Genomic DNA, 27072 nt, shown 5'->3' with positions numbered 1-27072 from the left:
ACCTCTAGTTTTTAGTTTTAAGGCAGTCGTTGGTTTCCACGTCAGGTTTGGGATGGTAGTCCTCCTTATTTTAACCCTGGTTACCCTGGAGTAACCTGCTGTCAGTTACCTGAGTGCTCACACAGCAACTTTAAGTATTAATTCATTACTTTTAGTGAAGTCCCATTCATTTAACAGTTACAGTTACAATAATACTTTTACCCAAGAGCTTCTTTCTTTCCCTAGTTCAGGTTTTATTTTAGACTTCCTAACAGGAGCAGTGCATGCTAAGAGACGTCAACAGAAATAAAAGATGTAAACGTGCTACATTTTTAGCAAGATTAGTGTAAAGTGTACTCTTAGCAGTCTGTTAAAGTTACTGTTAGTTTGGTATTTTAATCATCTGTGCAGTAAATGTTTTTGCCTCATTTTGTTCTACCTTAAAGTCAACAGCAAACATTAATTTGTTTTGATCAGTTTCCAGTGCTCCTGTTTCCTTTCATGCCCGCGGCAGAGAAACAAACAGTGTGATTATTTAAAGACACATTTCTTTTTATAGGTCTGCTTTATTTGCCTGTAGATGCAAATACTTCATCTCAGCCTGGAAGACAAGCCGATCTTGGAAGAAACTTCCTCTGAGAATTCCACATTGAGGACACGTTCATCTTTCCTGTCCTTACTTGTAAATGATTCACAGTTTGGTTGCAACAGCATCACATAACAGTGTGAAGGTGGGGCGTGTGTGGCCACGGATATAAACTAGGAACTTATGAGTGCTTTGCAGATTTTCTTAGCTGATTAAAACCCATTCAGGCTTTGAGAATCCTTCCTGCTAACAGGCAAAGATATCATTTAAAGTCTCGTGCCTACCTTTGGCTTTGAAGTTGTCTTTTGAAATCCATTTGGAGGGCGCTGCTGGATGTAGTTGGTGATTGGAAGTTCTTCAGGGCTCTTCAGGTTCAGATCCACTTTAGATAGACCTGCTATCAGGTCCTGGTCCATAGCGATGCTCTCCTTTGTATTCTGGTTAGTTTGAATTGTCTGCGCTGTGGAGGTCTCCGTTTCTTTTTTGTTCTTCTTCAGTAATTTCTCTAAATGTTCAGGCAGCTTTATGTCAGAGAACGAGGGCAGCACAAGAGGAGGAGGAGAGGAGGAGCTAAAGACTGACTCACTAACTCTTCCTGTACCACCTCCTGTGACCGGGCTTTGATCGACGCCCGTCCCACCCATGTGTGTGGCCTCAGGCTTTGATGAATCAGCAGCTTCCACGTTTCTGAGTGAGGGCATGCCCTGCTGCTGGTCAGAGGAAGGTGTGCTATTTGAGGCAGAGGAAACTTCCTCTGTACTCTTCCTGGTGGAACGAGTGGTAAGTAAGCTGGAGAGGATGGAAATCTTATTAAGTCTTGACGTAAGCTTCACAGGCTCTTCTCCATTGTCTTGCCCCTCTTTTCCTGCTTCAGCTTTGGCTCCCTCCTGGAGTGCAGATTTACCTTCAACCTCATCAAGTGTTTTTGCTTGCTGTTCAAGAGTGGGTGTGGCATTTTTTTCCAGAGTTTGGCCATTCCTTTGATTTCCCTTTTGTTTAAGAATTGTCGTAGGTAAAAGGTCAATAAAGGTTCGTCCATTTTTCCTTAAGCCAAACTGGAATTCCTCAGGATCGAACGTTTTCTCGAAGTGGTCCTCCTTAATGGCCGGCAAGACAAAATGTGGAGGTTGAGACTTTTTATGAACATGCTTCTTTGGAGGCAGTGCGAAAGGCATCCCACCTTCCTTAATGTTCCTGATAAAATCATCGGCATCAAGAGGGTCATCCACACTAGCGGACGTGTTAAATCTTCTTTTGTGGACCCTTCTCTTCTTCTGATGAGATTCCACATCTAACCAGCTGGAAGGAAAGTCTGCATTTGATTGCAGACTTGGGGATGAAGTGGATGATTTCTCTGCAGTCTGTAGTCCTTTTTTGAAAGCACTACCTAGAACATCTGTTTCTCTTTTTTCTTTTGTGTCTTTGTCCTTCAGGAACACCTCGCTGGAACCAACCGTGGGTGATTCTTTCTTGGCATTCATCTTTGAAGCCTTTAGTTTCTCATCCACTCCAACAACCTCTTTAATGAGGTTTTTCTGTTCCTGTTTGCCAGCTGCTTTTCCAGCCATGGAAACACTTGATGTTACAGTTAATTCAGGATCTTTAGTTGTTTTCTTCAGATCCTTTGTTGCTACAGCCTTTGATTCCGGTTCCTGGTTAGTACCTGGAGCTGTGTGAGGTTCAGTAATTGTCTCTGGTTTCTTTATTTGCACAACTTTGACAGGTATGCTCTTCTGGTCCTTTTGACTGCTAATTTCATTGTTAGCCTTTTCATTTTCCAAACTTTCTGCTGATGAGATCTTGGAGTCAGGACTCCCTTTATTTTCCACAGAACCCTGAGTTTTGCTTTCCATGTCATCTGTAGACTCTGTCTTTGCAGTCTCTGGTCCCTGTTGTAGACCAGGTTGTGGACATTTGGATTCTGTTGAATTATTCAGTTCTGGTTTTGTCATGTCTGCATTCTGCTTGTCGCTAACTTTAGTTGCCACCTCACTCACCAGGCTCTCTGCTAATGAATCCTTGGTTTCAGGAGCCTGGACCTGCTGTTTGCTAACATCATTATCAGCATTTGCAGTTGTCGCAACTTTGACTTCAGTCTTTTCATTGGCACCTTCAGAGCCACCTGAGGTCAGTTCTTGGGTTGCGTCTGTATTTTGGATCTCTGTTGTCTTAACCTGAACTTGTGCTCTGACCGTCTCTGGTTTCTGTTCAGATTCATGAAGTTTAGATTCTGTCAGTTCTTTCTGGTCTTGGACTTCAGCCTTTACAGGTTGGATTCCAGCATCACTATGAGTCTGCAAAGCCGCCGTCTTATTTACTGAGCTTTCTGCAAATGAATTCTTTTTAGCTCCATCAGCATCCTTTAGGCCTCTAATTTGGCTTTCTGTTGCTTCCTGTGGAGATTCTGATTTTAGAACAGATGCTTGACTCGTGGATTCTGCTGATTTGTCACCCTCTTGTTTTGTTATGCTCCCATCTTGGTTGTTAACGGTTACAGGAGCCTGGACCTGCTGGTTGCTAACATCATTATCAGCATTTGCAGTTGATGCAACTTTGACTTCAGTCTTTTCATTGGCACCTTCAGCACTAGAGCCACCCGAGGTCAGTTCGTGGGTTGCATCTGTATTTTGGATCTCTGTCTTCTGCTGACTTTCAGCTCTGACTGTCTCTGGTTTTTGTTTAACTTCATGATCTTGAATTTCAGATGTGGTTGAGCTCGTTTCCTCTACAGGCTTCAAATCCTGTTGGATTCCAGCATCACTATGAGTCTGCAAAGTTTCTTTCTCACTCACGAGGCTCTCTGCTGATGAATCCTTGGTGTCACCTTTCTCTTCAGCTTCATCCGCATCCTTTAGGTCCTGATTTTGACTTTCTGCTGCCTCCTGCAGAGATTCTGCTTTTAGAGCAGATGTTGGACTTGTGGATTCTGCTGATTTGTCACTCTCTTGTTTCGTTATGCTCCCATCTTGGTTGCTAACAGTTACAGGAGCCTGGACCTGCTGTTTGCTAACATCATTATTAGCATTTGCAGTTGTCGCAACTTTGACTTCAGTTTTTTCATTGGCACCTTCAGAGCCACCCGAGGTCAGTTCTTGGGTTGCGTCTGTATTTGGGATCTCTGTTGTCTTAACCTGAACTTCTGCTCCGACCGTCTCTGGTTTCTGTTCAGATTCATGAAGTTTAGATTCGGTCAGCTCTTTTTGGTCTTGGACTTCAGCCTTTACAGGTTTCAAGTCCTGTTGGATTCCAGCATCACTATGAGTCTGCAAAGCCGCCGTCTTATTTACTGAGCTTTCTGCAAATGAATCCTTGGTGTCACCTTTCTCTTCAGCTTCATCAGCATCCTTTAGGTCTTGATTTTGCCTTTCTGCTGCCTCCTGCAGAGATTCTGCTTTTAGAGCAGATGTTGGACTTGTGGATTCTGCTGATTTGTCACTCTCTTGTTTCGTTATGCTCCCATCTTGGTTGTTAACGGTTACAGGAGCCTGGACCTGCTGTTTACTAACATCATTATCAGCATTTGCAGTTGATGCAACTTTGACTTCAGTCTTTTCATTGGCACCTTCAGAGCCACCTGAGGTCAGTTCTTGGGTTGCGTCTGTATTTTGGATCTCTGTTGTTTTAACCTCAACTTGTCCTCTGACAGTCTCTGGTTTCTGTTCAGATTCATAAAGTTTGGATTCGGTCAGTTCCTCTTTGTTGTCAACTTCAACCTTTACAGACTTCAGGTCCTGTTGGATTCCAGCATCACTATTAGTACCCAAAGTTCTTGGCTTGTTCACCAAGCTTTCTGCTGATGAATCCTTGGTCTCATTCTTGTCTTTAGGTTCCACACAGACAGCCTTTAGGTCTTGAATCTGGATTTCTGCCTGCACGACAGACTCTGGTTGTACTATTCCCACTCGCTTTTTCAGACCAGATTTTAGACCAGATTTGTTACCATCCTTGTTTTCTGTCTTTTCTTTGGTTTTTGAACCTGTTGATTGGTTAATCTCTGGTTTGGTAACATTTCCATCTTGGTCAGTCTGTTGTTTGCTAACACTATTAGCATTCATATTAGCATTCATATCGCCCATCTCCTTTTTCAGGCTTTCTACTGATGAATCACTGACTTCTGTCTTTTCTCTGGTACCTTCTGTACTAGTGTTTACTGAGATCAGTTCTTGAACTATCACCTTTTCTTGGCTCTCCAATGTCTTCTCTTGAAGTGATTTTTCTTGGGCTGGTTTTGTTATACTTTCACCTCGAAGTTCAACTTCATTATCTGCAGTCACTGCATCATTCCCCAGACTTTCCACTGACAGGTCACTGGTTTTGGTTTTTTCTTTGGTGTCTTCAGTACTTAGAGAAGTCTGGTCTTGAATAACATCCATATTCCGGCTCTTCAGCATCTTCTCCTGACCTCCAGTTTTTACCATTTCTGGTTTCTGGTCTAATTTATCATCTGGATCTTTGACTGGTTTTGTTGTGTCCTTATCCAGGTCTCCAACAATTATGGACTTTTGGTCTTCCTGGATGTTAGATTTAATGTCAGCATTCACAGCTTCAGTCACACTCACCAAGCTATGCATTGACAAATCCTCTGTAGCTTCAGTGCTGGCAGCTTTTACTTCTTTAGTTGTATCTGATTTTAAAATATGTTTTTCTGATGTCTTCTTTGAGGCTTTCACCTCTGCAAGGTCCTGATTTAGATGAGCCTTTGTTGTAATGTCCTCACCTTGGTCTTTAGCAGCGGCCGCCTTCTTGTTTTCTTGAGCCACGTTCAATAAAGTCTTCTTTTCTTTATCAGCTTCAGCATCGAACATGTTCATGTCGTTTACTTCTGGAGTTCGTTTTTCTTTTACATCTCTGTCACGTTTGTCGTCCAGACTTGTGTCTTCACCTCCGACTTCCTCATTTTTTGTCAGAAGCAGTTTGGATTCATTTTTCACTTCTGATGCTTTTGTTTTCACACCGCTGCTCTCGGTGTTTTCTTTCAAAGACATCTCAGGCTGCTGTTTTGTAGTTTCATGGAGTATTGCTCGCTCCTCCCTCGTTTGTTCTTTCAGAGCGTTTGTAATCCCTGTCTGTGTTTCTTCCTTGGATTCAGCTGATAAACCTCTGTCCTCTGATGACAGATGTGCTGATTTCTCTGAATTTCTTATGGCTCTCTCTGCGGTTATGCCCTTGAGCGCCTCTTTGCAACTATTCTGTGACTCAGTGCTTTCCACTGCTGTGTCACTGAGCGTTTCATTTGGTTTTGAGCCTTTCCCTTCAGATCCTCCTGCGAGTAAAAGAGCCTCTTTGTGCAACTGATTTTCAACATTCTTGGACAATTCACCAACAGTCACAGCCTCTGTTTGAATGCCCAACCTCTCTGCTGGTTTCCTGCCACCCTCCTCTTTGCTTTTCTCCTCTACTTCAACATCTTTTGCTAAGGCCCTGTTTAATGTCAGGGACGTGTCCCTATCGTTTGTTAATTGATCCTCCCTTGATAAATCCTTTTGCTGCTCTGTATTGGCTGGTTTAGACTGATCTGAGTCATCCTTTGACATCAGTTTAGCAGGAAAACTGCTGCTGTTTATCTTTTGCTTGGAAGTGAATGCTTTTATTTTATTACCAGGAATACGTCCACGTATCTCCCTTTGAACGCTGTCACCCTCAGCGGGTTTGCTTAGCATGTCAGCTTCATCCTCAGGAGCTTGTTTTGTGTCGTGAGTTCGTGGTGCCGTGTTTTTATTTATGTTTCCTGTTAGCTTCAGTGTTTTCAGTGACGGGGATTTCGGTTCTCGTGTTGTGTTTTTATTTTGAATAACAGACACGTTTTCCGCTCGACTTCCATCAGTAACTTGAGACTGAATTGCTTTGTCGATCTCGCAGTTCGACTGCACCTCGGCTCCTGTGTCCGGAGCACTTTCTGTAATAACTGCGTCGCTGTTTTGCAACCGCTGGATGTTTGAAATGTCTTCAGTTGCTGTACTGGTTCCGATCTCTTTTTCTTTCACTTTGGTTTCATCGGTGTGTTTTATAATACATTCCTCTCCCTCCGACTTGAATTTAAATACGTCTTTACTGTCACGCTCATTCGCCGTGACGCTTTCAGGTGCTTTTACATCCGTCTCTGTCGATGTGTTGTGATTTGAGTCCTCAGAATTCCCACTTTGGGAACGTTGTCTGGGTTTTAGTTTATTGGAGCTTCTCTGGCCTCTTGTGGGAAGTTTGCTCACAGACGACGAAGTCTCAGGGGAATCTTTTGCAGGCATTTTTTGGTGCTGTTTGATGTTTTCGTTCCATTTAAAGATCCTTGATGAGACGGTTTTCTCTTGTTTGGTGGGAGGTGGAGAGATGCTGGAGGTCGGAGTATCGCTCTCACCATGGATTCTTTTAGAAAAGGTTTTGGGTGGTTTCACTGGTGGGACATTTCCTGCTGGGAAAAACAAAAAACACAGACAGACAGGAAATTATGGATCTTATGATGGAGCAGAGACACCGCCAAAATAAAAAATAAACAGGTTAAAATATTAGGAGTAAATACCAGTAACTGTATCAGAGCTTTACGGTGATATTTTTAACACAAAAATAACTTTGTAATTTCAGGAACAGGTGGGACAGGATAATGGAAAACTGTGTGTAATACATGCATGTCTATTATTAACTTTATATGTTTTATTTGATTGCATTTGATTGGCAATTATTCCATATTTAGGCAACTGTTTTTCAGATAATAATAACCTAAATATTTGGTTTTTCTGCAGAAACATCTGCAAACCAGATGTTTGTCCAGATCCAACAGATGAAAAACAGCCTGTATTTTCATCAAGATCTCTGTATGAAACCCCACTTGTTCATTTTAGTTGCCCCTGGGTTTCATATGTCCTCCTTCACCACCCCCCCCCCTCATGTCACCTGGTCCGACATGCTGTATTCGAGCTTTCTTACCTTTCTTTGGACTTTCGGGTAGCGGTGGCGGCGTCTCACTCCCAGGACTCTCGTCAGCTGTTGCATCTTTCTGCTCTCGACTTGTCTTCTGGACTGTTTTAGGTCTGTCTGAGTCCATCTGACCCGATGAAACCCTTCTATGGGTTATATCAACCTTCTTTCTCGTCGGAGATGAAACGGGCAGCCGGCTCTCCACATCGTTCTGCTGCTGTGTTTTTTTGACGTCCGGACTTTCCCCGTGTGGTGGGTGTCCACTTTTACCGCTTCTCTCCTCATTTTCCACATCATTTAGCAAGTTCACAGACTCAAAGTCCTCATCTGATTTGTCCTTACTGAGTTTTGTTCCGGTCCTAGTTTTCGTGGGAGAAATGTTCCCCGACACCGATTTTCCTCCTTTGGTTTCCTCAAAGCTTGGTTTCCTTCCAGGTCTGGCTGCAGTTGTTGGAGATTTCAGAGTCTCTTTGGTCCTAGGTTGTTTTTGTAGTTTGGGCCCTGAGGTGTCCGGCGCCGATGTCTTATCTGGTGTCACTGGTGATTTCACGTCTGCGTCTGATGTTGATCTTTTGGGGATTTTAGACTTTGAACCCGCAGCACCGGAGGGAGCGCAGGTTTGGTCTTTTAATGCTGGCAACAAAGTTTCCACTTTTGTGCCCTCTGTGGAGCCCTTTGCCTTTGTTGGGACATTCTTGGCCTTGTTTCCAGCTGCAGAGGTCGGGGTCTTTGTTCCACTCGCCGTGGTATGCCGGCTTTCTGCTGCTCCTATAACTCCTCGTTTCTGGGCTGCAGCCTGGTCGGCTGCTTGGCCTCTCGCCGCTGGTTCTGCAGCTGCTGGCTTCTTTTTGTACATGTCTGACGCTGCAGAAGTGTCATCGAAGTCTGAGGCCTCCAAGTCTGTTTTACCTTTAACTATGGCTTCCGGAGTAATTGCCTCAGAGGGTGAAGACTCGTCTTCTCGTGTGGGCCGATCGAGGGTTGTGTCCTTAAAATCAGCATCGTTGTTGTTTTGGAGGATCAGCCGTCTGTCAGAAAACACAGAAAACATTTAATGACAGCTGTAGACACACTTTATGTATCCACACAAGTAGATAGATCCTACGCTGTGAAAACCACCGAGTGCTATAGCAAAATAGATTCTGGCTTTGTAATACTTTGTTGCATAAATGATAAAAAAAAATGTTTGAAAAATAATTAAATGCAGCATATTTAGACCATCAGTTGTGCCTTTGGAGGCCATTAAGATAAATTTATGGCTAAAAATCCAGAGAAGGAAAAGATATCCTGGATATTACAGCCCCCCAGTGAAGTCACTGTTACAACTTGAATCCTCAGGGTCCTCAGATAGCTAATGCTAGCACTATTACAGTGAAGCACGAGTCCAAAGAAGAGTTTACTGCCAACTGGCTCTAAATCCACAGATCCAACGAGCTGCTGACGCAACAGACATGAGAAAGAACAAAGCAGCCATGAAGCAGAGAAAAGAAAAAGAGCAAAAATTACAGCAACACAAGACGAGGACAAAGGAAGACCTGGAGCTGAGCTCACAAGCCCTTCTCCCCTCCCAGAGTGGGTAAATCCACCTGACTGTCCAATACATGGATGGAATTTCTGAGCCTCTGCCTGACTGAGCTTCCACTTTTAAGACAGCAAATAAGAAAACTACTTTTAAAACTCTGTGTTGTCCTTAAAATTATAAATCAGACGCTTAGCAGGGAGATTTCAGCCGAACATCAGAGCAGCAGCTGTAAATGCCAAATGTTTTCCTCAGTTTACACCTGCACAACACGACCAAAGGGAAAAACTGCATCTGCGAGTCTTCATGTGAAAGGTCACATGTTGTAGTGTTTTCTGACCTGATTGAGTTCAAATATCGCTCAAACATTTTGTGTCTCTTTTCTAATCATGCCATAAAAATGCTTCACACATGCAGTTTCCACTTTTCTCCTGCACGATGACGATAAACCTGGATGAACTGTGCCGTCTGTAAAACCACCTGCAGAATCAACCGTGTGTAGAAACTTTAAGCACTCCTCCCGAGGCTGAGCGTTTCCACGGCATCCTGAGGTCAAACATGAGAGCTGCTGGTTGTAATGACTAACTGGAGGTAGTGAACGAACACCAAAGGTTAACACAGAACAGCTGACCTACATTTGATAAATCCAGTAAAGTTTCAGAAGCTTAAAGAAGGTCTTTCTGAGTGGCTGGATGTTGGGTGGATGAATATTTCAGCGCCTCCCTGCAGGTTTTAGCCCCATTGTTCAGCTCTGGCACAAAGCACCATGGGAACTCGGAGCTCGGGTTGCATGCAGGCTGAGCTCTGTTTCTCTGGATCAAAGAGGCTGTAAAAGCAGAGGAAAATGAAAACAGACAGACACTCACGGTTTCGCCTCTGTTGTGTTTGAGCTCTTTGAAGTTGAGCCTTCGTCCACACTCGGCTCGGGGCCGGTTTGCACTTCGGCAATAGTTTTGCTCTTCGAAGGCAGACTCACAGTCCTGCGTGTGACCCGGCTTGATCTCGTCCGGTGTCGCTCCTGAACCGGAGGAGAACTCCTTGTTGAGTCTGTGTCCGGCCCCTCCGGCTGCTCCGTGGGGGTCTGGACCTCCCCCACAGTCTGTGACAGGGAGGAGAGTGAATGTGGCAGGCTGCCACTGAGCGGAGGAGTCTCTGAGGGGGTGGGAGGGCTCTCTGGTGCTCCCTCATTCTCTGAGTCGTCCTCTGGAATTACTGTGGCAGGTACGGCCAAAAGAGGAGGCGAGTCTGCTCTAAAGCCCTCCTCCTTTTTCATTACATCCCTTTCTTTCTTCCACTCCACCACCTCCTCTCCCAGGTGTGTCTCCACCCATATGGCTTTGTGGAACAAGACAGGAGACTCGCCTCGGGGTTTTTCCTCTCTCGTGGTTGCACTTTCTCCCGACAGGCTGCTGGTGGATATTCGAGTGCTCATCCTGGGTCCTCCTGAGTTTTCCCTCTTCCGGTCTGGAGGCTTTCCCTCCTGTTTGAACAAAGTTATTCCTCTCAGCGCCGTGCTGTGGCCCTTCTCTCCAACCTTCACCGATGCTTTCTTTGATGCTAAGCTTATGGAGGTTAGGTTAGGAGACTTTGGGGACTCCACAGCCTTGGAAAGTGGGATCTGAAGTGACGTCAGTGTGGTCGGGCTGATGATATCATCCTCACTGCTGCTCTCTGGTCTCTTCAGTACTTTTTGTTCCAAATTCACCTGCAGCCGTTTGCTCACTTCCTTCACCACGGATTCAGCGAAGCCCACTTCTGACTTCAAACCGGGATCTGGATCTGGCTCGGTGGCAGATGCAGGGTCTGTGGAAGTCATGATTGCATCCAGCTCCTTCACGCTGCTTCTCCCGGTGCTGTTACTGTCTGCAAACGGCAAGTCCGCCTCTACTGTGACCTGCGAGGCCCTGCTGGAGGCACTCCGGCTGGAGCTCTGGCTCACAGTGTCGCTGTGCTCAGCATTTAACCCATTTTCTGGCTCAGATTGGGCCGAACGTGGAGACAAGGGGGATGCCGGGGAGCTGTCGGTGGAGGTGCTCGAATGATTCCGGCTGCTGCTCTTCTTCCTCTTGGAGCTGAAGAAGTTGGTGAGACGGCCGAACACTGATTTCTTCTCCTCCGAACTCTAAAAAGAAAAGAGGACAGGCAGGAAAGATGAACACTGAGATGTAAGACTGCATTAAGAATGAAATGTGCACAAAAACAACCTGGTGTACTTCCTCTGAGGTTGAGCTGCATCGTGCGCTCTGCCTGTCCTGGACTCCTTGAAACACAAATACAGTCTGGGCCTAAAGTTATCCCACCACCATCACCTCATTTTTCCTTTTCATCTATTTTTATACATTTGAATCATTTTTGAAGTTCAAGGAAATCCCCTGAAAACAGATCCTGTTATATAATCAGAGCCAAGAACAAGAAAGAAGAGTCTGCAGGTTATTTGGCTCCAAGTAAAAACTGAAGCTTTAAATGTTTGTCGATCCTCGTCAGGCAAACTGAGAAGATGAGAAGGAGCGAGTGTTTGTCAGAAGCTCCAACTAATCCAAATCACTGCTGAGCAGCAGGAACTGCAACATGGCAGCCAGAGAGGAGGCGGCGACGGGGAAACATCATCAAAAACAAACAGCAGCCATTCATTGGAAATAAATGTAAAGCAACTGTCGCAGCAGGATTAACAGTAACAGACTGAGTTTGATATTTCTGCAGAAGCACTAAACCGATAATTACGCTCTGAGCTTTTGACTTTCTCTACATGATTACATGCAATTAGACTTTAAATGTATTTCTGTATTTTTTCCCTGTGAGAAGACTGATGGATGTGTTTGTTCATACGGTGTGTTTATAAAAATCGAACAGCCGATTCTTTCATCCTGATGCTTTAATAAGTGAAAATCAGACTCGGATTCATCTCTCAGTCGAGCTGAGACGAGACGAGCCGGCTTTTCTGTAGAAATGAAAACTGGCAGGTGCCTTCATCGACATGCCTTTGAGTCACAGACGAGAATACCTGAAAGATTTTCTAGATAAATATTCTTCCTCACTTAGTCAGAAACGCAAATCGTTGGAATTTACCTTCCTTTAAAAGGTGCGACTGCAATCAATAAGAGTTCTTTCAATTTCAGCTGAAAACATGTTTTATAATTTGGACAGAATATGATCCTGATACACAGACGCAGGTAAAAACAGATCTTTCATAAACTAACTGGTTTTAAGCAGCCAGTTATCCCACATGAGCTTTGAAGGTTTGCCCAAAATGTAGAAACTAAAATCATCAGCTGAAACGTTTCAGATTTGGTTGATCTTATCAGCTTCATTTACTCACAAACACATGGATGGACTGGCTGAGTGACTCTGAACAGGAGCAGCTCTCTGTGTAATGTGAGGTAAGCTGTACAGTCAGCACGGCCACACTGTGAACACAAGCTCTTATAACAGCTTATCGTTACCTCACTTTCATTTTTCACTCATACTCATGTTTAAAACAGCATTTTGTTACATTTTAACCACCTGAGTTCCTTTACTTTGGATATTTGTTTTATTTTGAGCTTATTTACTTTGCTTATAACAAAAGTTGGGAAATACGGGAAGGTCAAACAAAAGCAGAAGCATTGTTAAAGCAAATCCTCTCTTAAAATCTTTATTCTCTCTTATTATGAAATATTTTTCACCATTTTTTGTGTAAAGAGTGAAAAGCTGAACTAAACGCAGACAGTGAATGACACGCAGCAGTAAAACTGAATGACTAACTAAGACACAAACACTTTCATTCCCACAGCTCACAGATTCAAACGGCTCAGAACAAACCCGGAAAACAAACATGGAATATCGGAGCAGGTGGAAGAACAGCAGAGACGTCCACAGTCCAGTTTGAAGCCCGGACTGCTCATAATGCACGCACTGCAAAACTAAAGCTGGCAGTTGTCACAAAAAACAAAGAGCACATGTTAGAACAAGAAGCAGGAGCCACAGCAGCTACGCACCATCCTGACTTCCTGGAGTCCAAACTGCAGAAATCCAAGTTCTGTGTCAAAGTTAGTCCCCAAAATCACACAAAACTGCGCCGAGAACCGACGACTAATCACACCTTGTAGAAGAATTCAAACGCTTAAAGCTTCCTCCTCCTCGGGCAGCACTGACTGCCTCTACCTGAGCGTGTCACGGCTCTGAGACGTGGGCTTTGCCTCCTACATCACAGACAGTGTGTGAAAAAAAACAATATTGTGAAAGCCAGCTAGAATTCTCAATCCAGTAAAAAATGAGAGGGTGTGGACGAGGCTGGCGCAGAGCAGCACACCCTTCCTCATTCTAAAGCGTGCGTGTGAATGGGACGCCTGTTATCTGCTGCCGGCTTCACGAACAGATCATTTAGGTCTCAGTGTCGTGTAGAGGAACCACACGGCTGTGACGGAGGAGCATTTCTCTGGGAGACAAACCCATTTCAACACCCTCACTCTGCTTTCCAGCATTTCCATATTTTCACTGAGCAAACAGCAGCTGAGGCCGGCTCAGGCTCAGTTTTTCCAGTTCATATCCAAACAGAAACAAACCACGGAAAACAAAGTGGAAGTGCGGCTACTTTACCTACTTTAAGGGCCTGAAATCCAGAGTGTGTCGAAACCCGGAGGGATTACTCTCCTTCCACCTTTGCCCGCCATGTATTAGTCCACCAACCGCTGCCCTTCTGTTTACCCAAAGCAGGGACAAATGTCAGGTAGGTGGGGACTGAGCTCCATATCAGTGTGAATTATGCCCCACGTCCTTATCTCTTAGACTGTAATAAAAACACGCGGGAAAGATAACGGAGATCAAAATGAAAGAGCGCAGGACGCCTGAGCTTCAGCTTTTACACACGAGCTAATTAAAGCTTCTTATAGTTAGAAATGAACTGCAGCAATTGTTTCACACACTACATATGAAAAGCCTTATAAATATACATTATACTGTATATTAATGAAGGCATTTATTTTATATGAATCTTATGCATTTAACCCAACGTCATTTATTTACTGAGGGCTTTTATTGTTAGTAATTTTGGCATTTTATGTCCCCCATAGGTTTTGGTCCTCCCACAGACACAAATAGCACAGGAGGACGGGTTTGGCAGGTTTCTGTTTATGGGAAGTAGCTCCGGGCCAATAGGATCCAACAGGATTATATGCATGCCATTTTAAAGGAGAAGCACATTGTTACAGTAACTGTTTTTAAAAACTATGTCCACAAACAACATTCTTCATATTCTTTAAGTCTGTAATAAAATATTTTTCCGGACTGACATCAGGAAAATGATCTATGGAGGAACAAAGTCCCAAATGAACGAATGTGTCATTAAACGCAACAACACCTAATAAGTCACAATCAGAGCTGAGTAATATCTGCATTTATTTGATGATTTTAGCATTTTTGGTCTTCCACAGTAATGAACACATATCCAACTGTGTTTTTGTCACTTCCTGTTTGACTCTATACGACTTGAAAGCAGCTGAGAACATGAAGTCATCAGTTTACTGAGCGCAGAGATCAGAGGGTGTAAACTCAGGTTAAACTCAGAGTTGCTACCTGACTTAATCACCATGGTAACTGATACTGAACACATCACTAAGTCGGGAGCAGGCTATGATCAGGATTTTAAAATTGGACTTCCACAGATTCTTTTATTTACAGCATGTTTGAAGTTTGATATAGATCATCTGGTGTGTGTGTGTGTGTGTGTGTGTGTGTGTGTGTGTGTGTGTGTGTGTGTGTGTGTGTGTGTGTGTGTGTGTGATGTTAGGCCGTAAACAACCTGTGCAGAAGTCTAAATGTTATTATGCTGGAAACACAGAACACACAGCAGCTCAGTCACTGTTTGTTTTACCTGAAACAAACAGCAGTGACTGTTGCTTTACATGGATCCAGTCTCACAGCTGTAAGCTTCACCTGTCACCAATAAACAGCAGCACTGAGCGCGCTCAGACATAAATTCATCCGCTTGAATGTAAATGCTTATTTTACTGCTGCGAGCACGAAATCAGCAGATTAATGATTTTCTGCAACATTCATCTCTCAGTGTTTTATTTTACCGTTTGATCTTCTCTGTTCTTTAAATGTTTTTGTGACTTTTAATCATCATCTTTTCATCATCACCATCTGCATATGTCTCTGATTGGAGTAAAGCAGCATTTTGTGCAGGACAAAGGTCACGTGACCCACAAGCGTGCATAGATCCTGTATCTGCAAGCCCGGCGTAACAGAGAACGTTAATAACCATCGTGGTATCGAGATCATCTCAGACTCGGAGGCTTTGTTGATCCAGTTTTGTGAACTTTCTTGGTTGTGTATCTCTGATGAGCTGCAAGCTTTCGGTTCAGTCCTAAATCAACATCTCTGAGAAGTTGAGAGACTCCTCGTCCTCTGAGACCACAGCGTCCATCTTTGTCGTGATGTTCATCTATCGTCCACCTGGGCCTTACACAGAGTTTCTGTCTGATTTCTCAGACTTTTTATCTGATTTAGTTCTCAGCTCAGATAAAATAATTATTGTGGGTGATTTTAACATCCATGTAGATGCTAAAAATGACAGCCTCAACATGGCATTTAATCTGTTATTAGACTCAATTGGTTTCTCTCAAAATGTAAAAGAACCCACCCACCACTTTAATCACACTCTAGACCTTGTTTTAAGATATGGCATAGAAACTGAACATTTAACAGTGTTTCCTGAAAACCCTCTCCTGTCTGATCATTTCCTGATAACATTTACATTTACAATAATTGATTACACAGCGGTGGAGAGTAGACTTTATCACAGTAGATGTCTTTCTGAAAGCGCTGTAACTAAGTTTAAGAATATAATCCACCCACTGTTATCATCTTCAATGCCCTGTACCAACACAGAGCAGAGCAGCTATCTGAACACTACTCCAACAGAGGTCGATCATCTTGTTAATAATTTCACCTCCTCACTACGTACGACTCTGGATACTGTAGCTCCTGTGAAAACTAAGGTCTCTAATCAGAAGTACCTGACTCCGTGGTATAATTCTCAAACACATAGCCTAAAGCAGATGACTCGTAATCTGGAGAGGAAATGGCGTGTCACAAATTTAGAGGATCATCATTTAGCCTGGAGAAATAGTTTGCTGCTTTATAAGAAAGCCCTCCGCAAAGCCAGAACATCTTACTATTCATCACTGATTGAAGAAAATAAGAACAACCCCAGGTTTCTCTTCAGCACTGTAGCCAGGCTGACAAAAAGTCAGAGCTCTTTTGAGCCAACAATCCCTTTAACGTTAACTAGTAATGACTTCATGAACTTCTTCACAAATAAAATTTTTATCATTAGAGAAAAAATTACCAGTAATCATCCCACAGATGTAATATTATCTGCAGCTACTCTTAGTACCATCGATGTTAAGTTAGACTCTTTTTCTCTAATTGATCTTTCTGAGTTAACTTCAATAATTACTTCCTCCAAACCATCAACGTTCGATACTGTCGACCATAATATCCTATTAGAGCGATTAGAACATGCTGTAGGTATTACAGGTACTGCACTGCAGTGGTTTGTATCATATCTATCTAATAGACTCCAGTTTGTGCATGTAAATGGAGAGTCCTCTTCACACACTGAGGTTAATTATGGAGTTCCACAGGGTTCAGTGCTAGGACCAATTCTGTTTACATTATACATGCTTCCCTTAGGCAGCATCATTAGAAGACATAGCATACATTTACACTGCTATGCAGATGACACCCAGCTCTATCTGTCCATGAAGCCAGATAACACACACTAATTAGTTAAACTGCAGGAATGTCTTAAAGACATAAAGACCTGGATGGCTGCTAACTTTCTGCTTCTTAATTCAGATAAAACTGAGGTTATTGTACTCGGCCCTGAAAAGCCTAGAAATATGGTATCTAACCAGATTCTTACCCTGGATGGCATTACCTTGGCCTCCAGTAACACTGTGAGGAACCTTGGAGTCATTTTTGACCAGGATATGTCCTTCAACGCACATATTAAACAAATATGTAAGACTGCTTTCTTCCATTTGCGCAACATCTCTAAAATTAGAAATATCCTGTCTCAGAGTGACGCTGAAAAACTAGTTCATGCTTTTATTACTTCCAGGCTGGACGACTGTAATTCATTATTATCAGGATGTCCAAAAAACTCACTGAAAAGCCTTCAGTTAATCCAAAATGCTGCAGCAAGAGTCCTGACAGGGACTAGAAAGAGAGAGCATATTTCTCCTGTTTTGGCTTCCCTTCATTGGCTTCCTGTTAAATCCAGAATTCAAAATCCTGCTCCTCACATACAAGGTCTTAAATAATCAGGCCCCATCTTATCTTAATGACCTTGTAGTACCATATCACCCTATTAGAGCACTTTGCTCTCGCTCTGTAGGCCTACTTGTTGTTCCTAGAGTATTTAAAAGTAGAATGGGAGGGAGAGCCTTCAGTTTTCAGGCCCCTCTTCTGTAGAACCAGCTTCCAGTTTGGATTTAGGAGACAGACACTATCTCTACTTTTAAGATTAGGCTTCAAACTTTCCTTTTTGCTAAAGCATATAGTTAGGGCTGGACCAGGTGACCCTGAATCCTCCCTTAGTTATGCTGCAATAGACGTAGGCTGCCGGGGATTCCCATGATGCATTGAGTTTTTCCTTTCCAGTCACCTTTCTCACTCACTATGTGTTAATAGACCTCTCTGCATTGAATCATATCTGTTATTAACCTCTGTCTCTCTTCCACAGCATGTCTTTATCCTGTCTTCCTTCTCTCACCCCAACCGGTCGCAGCAGATGGCCCCGCCCCTCCCTGAGCCTGGTTCTGCCGGAGGTTTCTTCCTGTTAAAAGGGAGTTTTTCCTTCCCACTATTGCCAAAGTGCTTGCTCATAGGGGGTCATATGATTGTTGGGTTTTTCTCTGTATCTATGAAGCGCCTTGAGGCGACTTATGTTGTGATTTGGCGCTATATAAATAAAATTGAATTGAATTGAATGTTTGGATGCACAGTGTTTCCACGCAGTGCCGCCTTGATGCTCTGAATAACGACCTCACTTCCTTTTCCCACTATCACAGCTGCTGACTCAGCAAATGTTCTGCAGGAAACTGGAGCTGTGTTTTTACCAAGTGAACAATGTCAGCAGGTTGAACTCGTTAGTCAGTCAAATCCAGCCGAGCGCCGTTTGCTGCTTCAATGAAGATAAAATCATAGGAAATCTGACCGCCTAACACGGCTAATGCAGCTAATCTGCTCCGGATGCACTTCTGATCCATTTCTTCCACTTCGCGCGTCTGAACTTGCCGTTTTTATGTTTCCAAAGTCTCAAACTTTCTGACGTCTTGCAGATTTTTAAATAAAACAGTGTCTAACAAAGAAGTGCTGCACAGGTAGATTTGGAGGAAATGCCCTCGCAGAGCCGTCAGTGCTGCCGTTTATTAAACCAACAGTGACGATTTATAAAGACATCTGCTCGTGTTTGAATACGATGACACGGTCAGCTGGCAGCAAACATGATGGCTCATGAAACAATGTGATCAATCAGCTGATCGAGTCACATAAACTCTGAACCATCTTCATGTTTCTGTTTATTTAAAAAGGACTATGAATAGACTTAAATTCAGTGTGTAAATATGTCAGATTTAGCCACTAATTTTCATCTAAATCACAGTTATGGACAAACAATAAAAACTAAGAACCAGGCCTCAAGAAATCAAAAACTAAATAACTGGACCAGTAAAGTAATGCAAACAGAGCTGAAGCTGAAACCACGACACATAATCTCTTCTCTGCTTTCATCTGGACCTCATGGACGAGGCGCCCGAGAAACAAACCAGAAAATCTCAAAACGGCTAAAAATAAAAATCTGAAAAAAAAAAAAAAAAAAAAGCAGATTTGACAACATCTGGAGTGAAAGTGTAGAAGATCACTCTCCTGTGAGAGACGGCAGAGGTCCTAATGATCTGACTCCCAGATTTTCCATCGATCACCAGGATGTTCCACATGTTCTAACTGATGAGACAAAAAAACTAAACACTAAAACCTTCATTCCAGCTCTGAAGCATCTCTGAGCTCAAACTACACAGAGAGGATTAACTGATGATCCAAAGGAAGCAACAAGAACAAACCCCTGACCTATGAGCCGACAGCTGATCGATCAATATCACCCAGAATCCGAGTGATTGTCAGCAGCTAAGAGTTTCTGCACTCACAGAGTTCAATAAAGACGTGAAGATAAATTCATTTTGTATATTTGTTTAATATTGATCTGCTTCTCCTCTCAGGGTGGAATATAAGCTGCTCTGACGTTATGCACACGTAGGTATGCATCTGTGATCTCTGATGATTAACTCAGACCCACCTTGGAGTGTTTGGAGGGTGACATCGGGCGTCCCGGCGCCGCGTTCATGTCGAGGCTGATCACGGACGTCCAGTCAGACTCGGTCTGGTAGCTGAACTCTGTGGAAACGCTCATCTGGTCGGGGTCGAGGCTCCTGGTGCACAGAGGCAGGAAACAGAGGGGAGAGGATGTTATGTCACCGACCTTTGTTTCTGCTCTCATTGTGCTTGTGCGTGTGTCTGTGTTCATTAAAACACACACTTCACAACAGAAAAACACAACAACGTCCCAGGAGATGAACCACTAAGCAAAGCACATCCTCAAATCCTCCAATCTGAACCCCAAACTCAGCAGTTAGCTGAAGTAAACACAAACATGCCGCAGTGATAGAAACACCATCACGTCCTGCTGTCCTCCACCTGAAACACACAACACCACAGAAACATGAACAGCTGTGCACAGCAGCTGCACTTTCTCTCTTTCCCATTATCACTGGTAAGATTTCCAATTACTCTGAAAAATGATGGACTTTAAAAACATGAAGGATTAAAATTAATTTCCCGTCTAAAAGTCAAAGTTCTGCTTAAAACCTCACGATGACTACATCTGTCATTATAATGACAGCTCTCCTGCTAACACACTACAGATAAAGCACCATACCAGACCAGCATGTATGCATGTTATTTAATGTCCTCAAGTGCAAACACACACCCATGCACGCGCACACACACCCATGCAAACACACGTGCTGCTTCACGTCAAAGCTGCTGTGTTGGTTTTCTTCTCACACCTCTGATTGTTTTAGAGGTTAAACAAACGAACAGGCGAGCCAGAAAAATGACACCTGACGAGGAACGCTCGCTCCCTGCATGCACGCCGCTCAGACCGAGCAATTAGAGCGCCGCAGAGGATTGTAGAGCACGTGTGAGGCATGAGGAGATGTAAGTACTTCAAGGAGGAGCGGTTTCATGCAGCGTTTACAGACTGAACGCTGCTGCAGTCGTGCAGGACGTCAGCAGGCCTCCATGTGTTGTGCTCGTCTTCATTTAGAGTTTGACTCCATCATCAGAGTGCAACACAAAGGCAGTTAAACTGTTCCTAACTGGACAGTGAGGCAGAAACCATTGTGTGCGCTCTCTTTATCCCTGCTGAGTTTTCTCTAGCTTTGCTTTTTGCTGCTGACAGCATGAGACGCTACCTGCAGCCTCTCAGGTGGAACAGGCGAGGACATCCATGGGTGTCATCATGAGGTTTGCTGTGTCTCTGAGCACAGTCTGCAGAGTGAGGAGGAGATGCCAGGAGACAGCTCATCATACGGGGGGGACCTGGAAAGGACCTCCTCCATCAGCAGGATCATGCTGATGGAGGATGGTATGTGCTCCTTTGTGTGAGGAGGAACGGGATGAGCCTTCAGCTGCTCCCTCATGTGACTCCCAAAGTCTCGTCTAACACTTAAGTTCAGCTCTAGATCAGTGAAAGAACGTCTGGTCGACATCATCTGACCACAACAATCTTTCTGTACCTGCAGCTGTCCTGAGCTCACAACTGCTTTTTAAATTAATCTGTTCATTTCTTCACTGAATCAAACTGAGTTTGACACTCTGTGCTTTAGCTGCCCAAAGGTGTTACCAAGATGGCTGCTAAGTGATGAAATAAACTTCTAGAAGACAGCTGGCTTAAAGTGGGAGGAGCTTGTTTCAGACAGAGGATGTACTAAGGGGCAATACCAAAGCCCAGTATAAGATAAAGAAGGATTATTTTGAACTGTGACTCATGCAAAGCTGCTCTGGTTGAGTCCAAGTGTAAAAACATGGAGCTGGAAATGAGCAGTACAATAACGAATGACAACAACTGTTCATAAAGTTGCTACACTGCGAGGTTTCAAACACAAACAGCAGGACACGAGTGGCTGTAATACCTTCTTAACCCACAAGGAGGCAGAGTTTGACTGTTGCTTGCTGCAGGAACTCACATCAGGTAACGTGACTCAGTTTGTTGTCTGTCGGTCAGATTGTGCAGTTACCTCTGACTGTATCGTGACCTCGTCGTCATGTACAGACTCCTGTCTTTGTAAATAAAGTTAAAATGAATCGTGTAGCTGTGCAGGTGGGACTCGTCTGTGCTTCACACTCTGATCCATGTTTATTTCTTTGTGGTGTGAAACCTGATAAAACAGGCTGATAGCGCTCCTTGATAAGCGCCAGGTGATGTTACATGTGTCTGATGAAGACAATCTGTTCACTCTGATCCAAACTCCTGTTGTGAGGAGCTTTCTATTGATAAACCTTAGAAAGGTTTAAGGTAGTTGGGGGGGAAACGGATGAATCATTGAAAAACCTGCAAAAACTTTATTTCACCACAAACTGTCCAAACCAATCAGCACGTTCTTCTGCCAGGAAATATTTTCATTTTTATAAAGTTTCACTGAAAGGTCACCGACTTGTTATTTTGTGATTGGACACGTGTGAGACTGACCGGCCGGTCACCGGTCGGGCCGAGAACACTGGAAATCGTCTGATTCCGGTCCCTGGCCGACCGATCGGTGCATCACTATTAAAAATAAGAGCTGTTACAAAGATGGCTGACGAGAATAACAAACAAGGCAAAACGTCTTCTGAGTAAAATGTCCAGGTAAGACTTCACAGCCTTACTGAGATTCCTTTGAACAGTCTCGCCTCAGCCTGTCTGGGGTTTCCTCATTTTTCCTGAAATGTCTCAACATCTCATCAACAGACAAGCATCGACGTGCCGCCTCCAATCAGCCTTTTGGGAACCGAATCCTCGAGTGTGATCGTGCCGGCACATGTGGACGGAGAGAGGAAGCAGCATCTCTGCAGCCCCTCTGTGCTCGCCTCCAGCACGAGAGCTGATTTAAAACGTGGAGCGGTGGGATTTCACTCACTGGCTGTCATGTCGTCACTGCGGCAGCAGATAGATGTGCCCTGCAGTGATGCGACATGTACATACTTGGAGGTGGTTTCACCAGAACAGGAGGGTTGTTCACGGTCTCTGCACTCTGTCAGAGAAGGAAACCTTCAGGGGGAAAACAGAAGCAGGTCAAATATTTGTCCTCTCCATAAATAGATTCATATGATGAGCAAAGCTGTCATGCAGCGGCTGCATGACAGCTTTGCTAACAACACTTTGCATGTTCCTCAAACATATTTATGTATTGAGACAGTTTGATTCGTCCATGTAAAGGATCTTCGTTTTCTACAGCGTGGAAGCTCGCTCTGCAGATGTGCTCCTGTTTCTGCTGAACTTCAGTCGAATTAAACCAAAATGACTCCATAAACAAAAACAGGTCACATGACTGAGTTCAGAGACAGCTTTGTGTGTCCTGCACATTCTGCAGCCTGCTGCGAGTCCAACACCACCTCCTGCCTGTATTTCCACACAGCTGGAAAAATCTGTGAACAGATGTCAGAGAACAAAGAACCCTCACACAGAGGGGAAACTGTGAGATGTGCATCCTTACTTTAAAAAAAGTGAGTGTAACCTCTGATGCTGTTAAGGATGACTTGAGGGTGAAATGCGTCTCCCACACTGTCAGCGATCGGCACAAACCAGCCCCGACTTGTGTGAATCTTCTCTTTGTTGCAGCAGACAAAGATCTACTGTTACTGATGTTAAAAAACAATGTGTGCTGTTATGATTTTAATACACCAAGGCAACAGATGTCAGTGTGTCAGGGTTAGAATTCACAGATTTTATTAACAGCAGAAATTAAACAGCAGGCGGGTGGAGGTCGAGCGGGTGTAGAAAGGCTTCATTCTTCAAACCAGTGCTCCCCCCCCCCCGACCCACGAGGAGGGTTTTTTAAGAGGAGTATAATTATTGACTTTCATCAGCACAGGAAATGCAAACATGCTTATTTTAAATGATTATTTTTAAAGTTTAATTACTTATCAAGAATGATCTATTCTTGTTCTATAAACTTCAGGTTAAATTTTACATGCGCACAGACTCTGATGCTGTGAAAGACGCTTTTTGTAGTCAACCTCTGCAAATTTCAACTGAAACTGTCACCAGCAGGGGGCAGCGTTTCTCCAGTACATGTCTGAGATGTTTTCAGACTGCTGCTGTTTAACTCCTGATATTTACTTTTAACTTCATCTTTTTCTTGAGAGGCTCTGCTTTTCATCATTTTAAATAAAAGCTCTTCTTTTTGCTTGTTAAATAAAAGTTAGATTGGGTCACAGCACCATCTCCTGGTACAATCTGGTATTACATGGAAGTACTGCACGGACCTAGTTCAGCTTTAGTTGACGTCTCCTCAACGCACGGATGCTTTGGATATGATTTTTTAAAGGATGTTTTGATAGACTTTGTTAATCATATATAATACATTTTTTAATTATTTTTTTGTTTAATTGAGTTAATTTAGTCGTGTTGCAATTATTCACCAAAACTTTGATACTGATGTATGTTTCATGTCTGCACCTCTTTAAAACAGCTGTATTTTAACACAAGCCATGATATTTATCTAAAAATAGTTACATTTTCTTTGTTTACTCATTAAAAATTAGTATATCATTATAAAATATTTAATAATTTTCCTTTTTAGGTTATGCTTTTCGTCACACTGACAATAAGCTGCATTTACCACATAAAAAAAATATGCTGCACTGCATTTTTAAGCTAGTTTTATGACAGAGCAAGTCAGAAGTTGTGGTTTTCTGAATTCTTCGGTGGTGTGATAAAGTTTCATCTTTTTCTGAGTTCCTTCTATGGAAAGGGGAGAAACACAAAGACGTCCGTAGACGCTTTTATTATTATGTGTTTCCTCCTTCCTTTCCAAAGTCAACATGTCAGCATTATTAGCAGCGTGTTCTCGTCGTACTGACAGTTTTTCTTCCAAAGAGGAAGTGTTCTCTGTATTTTATTCCTGTGCAGGACGGAGATGCACGGGTGAAAACAGGATTCGTTTTCCAAACATGGAACATGTCTGCACTTTAAAATGCTCGAATGCGTTCACAAACAATTGGCCTGGTTTTGCCTGCACGCCACGGCAGCAGTGGAAGCAGAGCGGCTGCAGCTTACTGGCTGCTGCAGACCCGCCCCGTGTCTGGCAAACATTCAGCCTGCAGCGGTCGTTCCAGGCACTCCCTAAACGCTCAGCCAATTTCACAAACAACAGCTGGTTTGGGTTCTCAGAGCAAAGCGCCTGTTTGTATTTCTATACAGCACTTTGGGTTCGTCTATCAGCTTTTAACATGAATTATTCTGAGCAAACAGAAGCACAGCAGAGGGCGGCTCATTCGCCACACTTTAGCTGAGTATTCAGCTCAAAGTTTCTATTGGGCAACTTCACCCTGGAGAAAGGCTCCAGCCCAGCTCTCGTCTCCACTGTGGCCTGTATTCTTTCACTTTTTGTCCATCTTCCATCAGCAGCTCCCGGTGACTCATTAAAGCCCTCGTACAGCAAACAGAGGCTGAGTCAGCCGCTGAATCCTGTCCATCCCTTGTTTAGTTTATTCAGTAGCTGCTGCTGGTTTGATCAGTATTTCTTAACATTACAGATATTAATCTCTGCTGTGGATTCATTTTACTCTGCTAGTTTGGTGGGAGTTTGTGCATGCACATGCTTGTGTTATGTACTCAGAGTTACTGAAGCTTCGACATGCATGAAAGGCAGATTTCACCTTTTTCACAGTCAGAATTTATTCTGTGTCTGAGCTTTCGTAACGCTGCAGCAGAGCGATAAGAGAAAGGGAGGTTCCAGCTGGAACTGTTTTGGGGAAGGGCAGCCTCATCTCATGTTTGCAGTTGCTACGGACACTTTATTAGGTACACCTCTAGTATCAGTTAAAGCCCTTTTTGCCTTCAGATCTGCCCAATTTCTTCATGGCACAGATTCAACAAAGTGCTGGAAACATTCCTCTGAGATTTTGGTCCATGTTGACATGACATCATCACACAGCTGCAGCTGACTTGACAGCTGCGTGGTGAGAATCTCCTGTTCCCCCACATCCCAAAGGCTCAGAGATAAGAAACCAGTTTGAGATGATGTGAGCTTTGGGACAGTGAGCATTATCCTGCTGGAAGCAGCCATCAGCAGATGGTACACTGTGGTTATAAAGGGATGGACATGGTCAGCAACAACACTCAGGTAGGCTGCAGAGATTAAACTGAGCCATCATCCTCCACATCATTGCACAACCTTCAGCAACCTGAACTGTTGAAACAAGGCAGGATGGATCCATCACATCATTTATATAAACTTTACCATTCAAACGTTTCTGCAGACAGAAACTCATCACACAACATTTTTCAGACCTTCCATCGCCCAGTCTGGGTTTGTTATACCCTCAGTGGTACCCAGTGCAGTCGTCTGCTGCTGCAGCCCATAATGTTTGATGTGTTGTGCGAGTGGTTAACGAGTGGTTATCTGTTCCTGTTGCCTTCCTATCAGCTCAAAGCAGTCTGCCCATTCTCATCTGACTGCTGACGTCAACAAGGAAGGTTTTCCTCAGAACTGCTGCTCACCGAATAGGTCAAAGGTCATCTTCACCATGCCTTCATGCCTCTGTGCATGTGACTGGCTGATTAGATATTTGTGCAAACAAGTAGTTAAACAGGCGTAGCTGTGTACCTGTTAATGTATCCTGCCCTCTCAATCAAACATGACCAAGATTTTGTGCAGTAGTACAAAATGATCTCAAATGTGCTGGAAACAGCTTCTTTTACAGTTCTGGGGCGTGCTGCACGGGAGCACGCTTCACTTAAGCTTTTGTGTTCATGAACGGGGTCACACAAGTCCAACAGCACATGTGTCACAGGACGGAGGACGGTCATATTTACTCCAGTTTCACACAACACAAAACAGGGCAACAATGTTGTGTTTGTGCTGGAGTTGCACTCAGCCAACCTGAGAGCCTTTCAACACACAGCACACACAAGCTGTGACAGAAAGAGACAAAAACACACACGGCATCATTCAGCCTCCTTAAAATAATCCATCCTCCAGAATCACACAAACAATGAATGTTTTCAGTATTCGACTAATCCAATCTCAGAGGCTAATCGCTCATGTTAACAACAATAGTGGCTGCAGGTACACAAACAGTCACACGCTGAAAATAAAAGCAAAGCTTCCACTCCATCCCACATTACAAACCTAAACATCCTCCACACAATATTACATTTACACCAATAATCCTCCTGGTTTATCGAGCCATTATAACATTATCAACACCTTGAACAAAGGAGTGTGAAGCTGATGCTGGTTCACATACAGAAGCAGGTTGTGTTGATGGTGAAGATGCATTTCCAGATTTACCAGTCGCAGCTGTTGTTGTTCTTCTGTAATCCAGTTATTATTGAAGCTGGAACTTTAGCAGCAGGCGTGTTTCCAGCTTATCAGATGACTTTGTAACAATCTGAGCTGGTTTTGTCATGTAGCAGCGCACTTTGCAACAATATGCACACAAAATCCAGTAATTTGGATTTATTTACAGTCCGACGGGCACTTCCACCTGGAATGTGCTGATTCCTAGAATCTGAAGATTTTGGAGGATGTAAACAAAAAGTGTTGCTGTAGAGGCAGAAAGTTCAGTCGCATGTTTTTAGCTTGAATCTGTTCATGTTCAAAGTCACGGCTGAAACTTAGAGGAGACCGAGCGTTCTCTGTTGCCGCGCCGATGCTTTGGAATAACCTTCCTCTCCATATTAGACAGGCCACATCAGTGCCAGTTTTTAAGTCTTTATTAAAAACCTATTTTTATTCCCTGGCTTTTAACTCTGTGGGTAACTGACATT

At 43.6% G+C, this 27072-nt stretch overlaps 1 protein-coding gene across 5 annotated transcripts in view; it reads right to left on the bottom strand.

Moving 5' to 3' along the window:
- Window positions 1–27072, bottom strand: part of LOC146646328 (uncharacterized) — a 52173-nt gene that overhangs the window by 8676 nt on the left and 16425 nt on the right. The window contains exons 2-6 of one of the 5 annotated variants that reach the window (XM_085390941.1): window positions 19333–19465; window positions 9860–11115; window positions 7484–8502; window positions 3342–6971; window positions 850–2867 (exon numbers count right to left, since the gene is read on the bottom strand). In XM_085390941.1, the coding sequence (XP_085247067.1) occupies window positions 850–2867; window positions 3342–6971; window positions 7484–8502; window positions 9860–11115; window positions 19333–19465 (8056 nt within the window). Of the gene's footprint in view, window positions 1–849; window positions 6972–7483; window positions 8503–9628; window positions 9805–9859; window positions 11116–12967; window positions 13161–19332; window positions 19466–27072 lie in introns of those variants that run through there. The other 4 variants (XM_085390940.1, XM_085390939.1, XM_085390942.1 and 1 more) reach the window with 4 other exon arrangements.

The sequence above is a fragment of the Rhamphochromis longiceps genome, linkage group LG19 (genome assembly GCF_057381845.1).
Source record: "Rhamphochromis longiceps isolate RC_006_pf linkage group LG19, R_longiceps_female_GT1.1, whole genome shotgun sequence".
In the NCBI taxonomy this organism is placed as follows: Eukaryota; Metazoa; Chordata; class Actinopteri; order Cichliformes; family Cichlidae; genus Rhamphochromis; species Rhamphochromis longiceps.
This window is presented reverse-complemented; position numbering and strand designations above follow the sequence as displayed.